Below are 7,619 nucleotides of genomic sequence, written 5' to 3' on the forward strand. Positions count from 1 at the left end.
ACATATATGGCGGATCAGAATCCAAGTGGAACTAAATTGAACTAGAAGATTTGCCCACCATTCCGCACGTCTCTCCCTGTTATGTATGGTCATGTTCGAATCGAGTGTGTCAAATCCATCGCAACAAAGACATATATGTATGGATTGACGTATAAACCGTTTCCTTCACTTTGGCCAAATCATTCACTCGAAGTCAATTTACACGAACGAGGATAACCTTGACCAGGTGGGTTCCAGGGGGGGTCTCCAAGCCAAGTCGGCCCATAGGATCAAGTCAATCGAGTCGATCAAGCACAATAGGACATATATGTATGCATTGATGTTCAAATTGTCTCTTTCATTTTGGTCACATCACTCACTCAAAGTTGATGTATAAATAAATCCCCTAGGCAATTGTGACTATATATATATATATATAAATGAATGAATTCCCTAGTACCTACCAGAAAGAGTGGGGAGTTGCCAATGTCTCGGCTCTGAGAATAAAGCGAGGACATGGGAAAGATGGTTATATATACATATTGAATGGTTAATAAAAGAGTTTTTTTTGTCTCATGTATGTAGGTTTTGAATAAGTCATTACATAGTGGTACAATGTCATGGATTAGGTTATTTTTCTTCTACAACATCACAATGTAGATCACAATTGCTTTTTCTTAACGAGACATACACAAAAGGGTAAACATGTTTGAGAGAGAGAGAGAGAGAGAGCCGGAGACAAATAAACAAGCCAGAGAGCGTTTTCCATAAACGAAACGTAGTGTCCAAATATGCATCAAAAAGCTCTCAACAAGGGCTACATAACTATACGAAGCATGTGTAAAATGGTGCTTCGAGCAAAAAACACGAGTTGTAACAAGATCACGGTTGAAGTAGGATAGAACTCGGGCAAAGAACAATTGATGCCCTTAAGGGAGCCATCACAACAATGTAGTCACTTTGTTAATGTTAAAAGGCAAAGATATAATAAAATAGATATGTTACTACTATACATGACCAACATGTCATCTTGCATGCAACTCCTTCCGAACAAGGGGGATAATTGCATTATAGTAAACAAAACTCTCTATGTGAAATTAATGCACGCACGAATGTGCTCACTCTTCGTGGCGAACATTTGAGTATGACACTTAGTTAGATCATCATGCCCATCTAACAAGTCATCATTTTTCTCACAAATTATCTTATAGCCAAGGGTGATCAAGGATATCATGGTCCAAACATATTTCATGCAAAAGCAAGTTAGGATCGATGTTGGTGAATGGATGTAACATTTTATCTCAATGCATTTCTATTATGGAAATGACTTTAATGAAACCTCTTGGGCCTTTTTGCACACATATGCAGTGTGCACCACAATTCCCTCTCTCCATAACATTATGTCATCGGTGAACCCCAACTTACCAATGGCATTTTTTCCCATAAAACTTTGAGAAGGCTTCTAAGGATGTCTTTTTGTAGTATCTCCATCTCAATAATAACCTTCAAAAGTGTATCCACCATAGCAATATTATTTCTAGGTAGAATGTCGTTTAGAGCATGGTTAACAACTTCTTGATGTGTGGCCCAATATTGTTCCTAATGTTTGGTTATAATTTGTACACTTGATCATTTCTCCAACCAATCTATGATGAACCCCTTTCTTATTGGTTTCTCCCATCCATAGTTTCTTCAATTTTTTCTTATCAACAACTTCTATGTCATATGACGACAATAAAGATTAATTTCATGTTCGTTTTTGAAGCATCCTAACAAGTGGATATAAAAATGTTGATCCATTCTAAAGATCATTTTGCTTTTAACAAGGATGTGTGGGTGTTTGCACGAGAGAATTATGATTGAAACCATTAGGGAAAATATGGGTGGTCATGGAAGGGCCTTGCAAGAAAAGAGACCAAGGTTGATTAACGTATTAACCACGAAGGGGACGATAAACATAAGGACCCTATAAAAATATAGTAACTTCTCTAAAAGAAGATATATTAGTCAGTGAACCTAACATTATTGACCACACCAAGAATTATCATGGAAGCATTTTAAGATAATACTCGTAATAATATCAACCTTATGAAAGATATTCATCTTACACACCACAGAAATATTTTCCACGAGAAGGCCAAATTATACTCTAAAATAGTTTCTACATTTGAAATAAAGGTAAAAAACAATTTGATTTCTGGATTGATAGAACGATATTTCCACACAATAGTTAAACCTCCCTACCACCAAACTCTAGCGATCTTGATTTAGCACAATGCATTAGAGATGGAGAGAATGATTTATTGGGTGACTAAAAACAATCAGCACAATGTTTCATGTATCCAATTATGACACAAAATAATAACTTAAAATAGTGTTAAGAGACTAGATTGAAAGATAAGAGTTAAAGAAACAAAACATGCAAAAAGAGACACAACACTTAGTGTTAGAGAATATAAAAAAAAAAGTTGTCTTTCAAACAAAACTTGATCATGATGGCATGATAGATTCTTCAATGTTCATTCTAAAGAGGCTGTAACTTATCATAGAGAAAAGAGAAGTTTAAAAGATGTACTCATCAAGAATGCTCGTTCACAAATTGTTACAACAAAATTTCTACTTAGATAATCAGATAGGATATGGAAGAATAGATCATTTGGTAACGGTAATCAGTACACATTGTGTCGCATGATTGTTCTTTAAGCATGAAATGATATGAAACCAATAGACGGAAGTGGTCGACAAAAGGCACGTTACTTACTGCATTGTTAACGTATGCTATATGTGTGCATTTTGAGTAGAAGAGCACCTATATTATGTGTACCTTCCAACTAAAAGTGTTGGTATGCTCAATTTGGTATAATTCGAAGTATTGATTGGTTGAGAACATAACAATATATATTCACAATATTTAGATTTGTCCATCTGATCATTATCATATACAATAAATAAACATGCCTGTAGCTACAAAAGCAAGCTCCACAAAACATGATTCAATGATTTATACTTACATATCCAATAAAAAAGAAGATCCGGCATACCAATGTATGTTTATTCACTTTCATCTTTCCAGCAGCCACTGTAATAATTGCACTGCAGCCGAAATGTCATGTCAATCGATACTCTCGCTAGCATTTGTTGTGCACATGGACACAAAATCTTCCATGTGTAACTTCCTCCATTCCTGTGAAGAAACATTCAGAGTTGGGCTTCTCCCATGTTTTCAAGCCAAACAAATCCCCACACACATTTCTCGGTTGAGCAGAAAGTGCACCCTCAATTGCAATGTTCCATCAGTAAAAATCTTGAACATAAAGGGTCGTTTACCAATCCATACTCAAATATGTAAAGCTGTTCCCCTTTGGATTAAATGTCTCCAAGGATGATAATAAAACCTCTTCTTTTTTCTCAGTATGTCTCTCCACATAGTTTAGATACAATTCCATTTTGCTGTGCATGGCCTGTGGGACTTCTATATGAACAGTTTTTTAAATGAAAAAAATTGTCGGACATTTTTTGAGACTTTTATATTAACATATTGAAACACAAAAAATATAATGGACATTCTACGAGACTTCTATATATATGAACACGTTCTCTTTTTACTTTATCGAAGAGACTTTGCTAGAAACGAACCGAGTGTAAAGAGTCATACCTCGTAATCCCAATCTCCATACAGGTCTTCATCATCCATATTACCCCAAACATACACGTAGGATTGTACATGAAACCTCTCTTCAGTTGCGTGTGAGTTATATCCATTCTGTTTTGATTTCAAAATAACAAATCAGATACTCAAAAAATAGGCCCCTATTAAGAAAAAATATCTTTAGAAGGCCTCATGATATAATTGTAGCATTGTTTAAAACATCCGTCCTAGAATTTTATATACATGTATACATACGGAGTAAACTAATTGGGAAATTGATTATCCATGCATGTAAATGCAATCCCTTAAGGAACTAGGACATGGGACAACATGTGTCAACCTAAGGAGTTCAACCACATAATGGAACTAGCTACCTTGTTTGATATGCTACCTTAGAGAAGTTGAGACTCTACTAGTGTCTTCAAGACTACGGATCCAAAATATATGAGAGCTTTGCCACACCAACAAAGTCTCAATCTCTCTAAGATGTTGATTCAAAGAGAGTAGCTAGTCCCCTTTATACAATTGAAGTCCTTAGGCTCCCAGGTTGGCAGGTCCTGTCCACGTGCACTAGATCCTTAATGGGTTCTCAAGTCCTGGGATAAAAAGATCAAATTTTAATTCAATGAAGCTAAGTATGTTAATTTCACGAATACAACAAACATTGGTTCATTGAACCCTTGTAATAATGAATAGAAAAATCAAAGTCTTGAATGTGCTCTACCCATCTACCTTTGGAACCAGCAAGGGCTTGTCAATCACAAAAATATTTTGAAGGCCAATATTTCCACAACAAGGCCAATATGGTGAAACCCACCACTACTTTGTATATTACCTTCAAGAGATCACTATGATTGTCTCTACATGCTTGCTATATTTCCCAAGGCATCCTTATGTTAATTATTTTGAATTCTATTAGTTTTTTGAACCTAAGGAACCTCAAGGTCTCTCAATTGTATCCATTCCTGCTGTGTTTTCAACTCCTCTTGAGGTTTGCCACTTGTAATATAACTTATTACACGAAGAAAAGTGTACGTTTGGATACATATATATATATAGACATGTCAAAGCATATACACATTAACATGGATATATAATACATATTGTATATATGCTATTACATGTGCCAAAGAGCTCCTAAACAAACTCACAAAGCAAGTACTTAAATGGGTTGTGAAATGTTATAATAAGATATCCAAGAACTAAAGAATGTACACGTGGCCAATACCATTACAATTGGTTCAACAACTTGTCGTGTGTATTCGGTGTCTTCAAAGTCATCCAATACTTCCAATTCCTTATCAGTGATGCCGAAAAGGACCTGCAAAACAATGAACCATAAATATGTGTATATAACTCAAGAGTTTGAGTATGCAAAACATAGAAGATCTGCAAGACCAATTTTGAGCACATACAAATATATATAAGTTTCTCCAAGTTTTATATGCACAAACCTTCCCAGTTACTTTGTCCCCTTTCGCTGGTAGAATTGCTGGGTATGTACGTCGTTTTATACTGAATCTATGGCTGAAAATTATTCAAACTTTGGATGAGTTCCAAGCTTCCTTTCATAATTTCCCCTTTCATAATTTCCTAAAGACTTTTAACATTAACTCTTGTTGGAAATAAGATCTACTCCCTCTGGAGCTCTAATGTGTATCCATTCAATCTATACACTTTGATTTGTACTTAATAAGAAAAGTAAAATAGAGTGCAATATTCCAATTCTTTCCTGATTTTAGCAACAAGCAAATGCATATTGTCTGTGTTATCATTTTTCCACAATTTCCATGTACACAAAAACTCATTAAGCAATTATAGTTCAAAGAAACAAAACGGGAATTTAAACTAATGAGTACACAATGACATACAATCTTCACCTTTATAGTCTTGTACTACTAAGAAGGCACGTGAAAAAGACCAATCTATTTGAGCTGTGAATTCCAGATCACTTACTTAATCATATCTGGATGAGCATTTTCAGGATAATATTCTTTTGGTAGTATTTGCCACTATTGAAGAGTTGCAAAATCTTCAAAATCTTCTTGTGACAAATGAAGTTTTACAGCAGTTGATTGCTCTAAATAGTGTGAGCCCACACTTTTACGTATAAGAATTGAGGTTTTCCAAAGGATGAGTTGTTTGTTGTTCGACTATCAATAGAAGACAAAGGTACGACTCCGGTGGAACCCAGATGAGTCGTGGTGAGAGATGTATCCATTTAAAACAATCAAGTGTCTCATTCATCTATCAATTGTATAAATGGACAAGAAATGGAGAGACTTATTACACCCATCATACACATATGATCCATGTCTTTCATGTTCAACGGAAGCCCTTTTAAGGCTTTTTCGAATGAGCTGGATTCTGGACACCATAGAGAGACCATGATGCCCCTTTGATATATTGGTTTGATTCTTAATTAATATTATTCTATATGTTTCCATCAAGTCATCAAGTTTATTAGTTGAACTCAATCCTAACAGTCACAAGCAAACGACCACTAACATCAAGTTATGCAGTTAGACCAGAGTAAATCTTAACAATCAGCATCACCATTGCAAATCATAATGCAAGAAGCATTATGGAAAACATGATGATATCGTCAATAAAACAATTCAATTGATAAACTATATATTCAGTGAATTATGCAATTAAAACAACGTAACCCAAACCACCATTACCACTGGGAATCACAGAGCAACAAGAATGCTGAGACATGATTGTTCAATGAAAAACATGAAATCCAAAGCGACATCCAACAATGATTGAAATAGAGAATAAAACAAGCCATTGATTACATGTTAAGAAATTAATCACAAATACGGCAATTACGGCAATGAATTGGTAATGGAAAAACAGGCCCAAACCACGATTATATCTAAACATAACAAGGTAAGACATGCCCAGACATGATGATATGAATTTGAATGGAACGTCCAGGTAGAGAGAAGTTAAAAAATTAAAAAATTAAAAAAAAATCAAATAAAATACGAAAATAGAAAAAGCCCAATGTATATTGTACATGTATGATTACACTCAAACAGAAAATGGCCGCTTACAAGTCTGGCAAGATAGCAGGAGACGACTTGGGAAGGCGTTTGAAGAGGATAGAGACCACTTCATCGGAGAGGAGGGACCCATACACAAAAACTGTGTGAGCTTCTGCCGATGAAGTGCCCATGATTCTGAGGAGCTGGACTTGTGAGCTCTTTGAGATTCCCGGGAGGGCTGTGTACTGCTGCTACCTGGTCTTTCAATCAGGTTTTAAACAGAAGCGCAACTTAAGGGAGAGAAATGAGCAAGAAAAAAGACAGCAAACGCCCTTCCTTTACCTTCCTCTCTGTTTCTCTGCCAATGAACCCAAGAGTTGTTGTTGATTGTTAGATTGTTAGATTGTTAGATTATTAGATTGTTAGATTGTTAGATTGAGGTGTTTGAGATATAGACACGTAAGAGTGTAACACGCTTCACGTTTTTTTACGCTCGATTATAATGAGGTTGCGATCGAATAAAAAAGACCACAAAACACACGCAATCACACAATAAAGATCGGTCGGACTCCATCGGATCATGCCTTTGGGTCTGGAAACGGACCGCGTTACAGCTCCCAGATTCTGGGGGAAACCCAGGATTTCTTTCGCGGCTAATCCTGAGCCAAATTCTGACTTCGCCTAAATGACTTTCGGACATCGACGCGAGATAGGACAATAAAGATGACACACGAGATTTAACGTGGGAAAACCCCCCTCAATGACGGAAACAACCACGGGGACAATGTCCGAAAACCGATCCACGGAGATACAACACAAATACAAAGCTCTACCTCTAGATACACACTGGAGATAAGTAGAGATGTGTGGCAAAATACTACCGACAAAGATGGTACCGTAATCCAAAGAAATGATGGCTAACTCACAAGCATATGAGTGAACGAGAAGAGAGAATAAAACATGGATAAGAAAGCCCACAAGTCGAAGTAGTAAGCGTG

General features: G+C 36.1%; 1 protein-coding gene across 1 annotated transcript; it reads right to left on the reverse strand.

The window, feature by feature from the left end:
* Window positions 1–2,832: 2,832 nt before the first annotated feature.
* Window positions 2,833–6,855, reverse strand: LOC147847599 (AIG2-like protein D). The gene is made up of 5 exons (XM_087339001.1): window positions 6,691–6,855; window positions 5,083–5,155; window positions 4,857–4,949; window positions 3,635–3,742; window positions 2,833–3,163 (listed from the first exon to the last, which is right to left on the reverse strand). Exons 1-5 carry the CDS (start codon window positions 6,810–6,812, stop codon window positions 3,092–3,094), a joined length of 468 nt encoding a protein of 155 aa, XP_087195127.1. The 5' UTR covers window positions 6,813–6,855; the 3' UTR covers window positions 2,833–3,091.
* Between the last annotated feature and the right edge of the window lie 764 nt (window positions 6,856–7,619).

This window comes from Azolla caroliniana, unplaced genomic scaffold (assembly GCF_043228905.1).
Source record: "Azolla caroliniana isolate FFs.n. ecotype wild unplaced genomic scaffold, voAzoCaro1.0.p SCAF_824, whole genome shotgun sequence".
Lineage (NCBI taxonomy): Eukaryota > Viridiplantae > Streptophyta > Polypodiopsida > Salviniales > Salviniaceae > Azolla > Azolla caroliniana.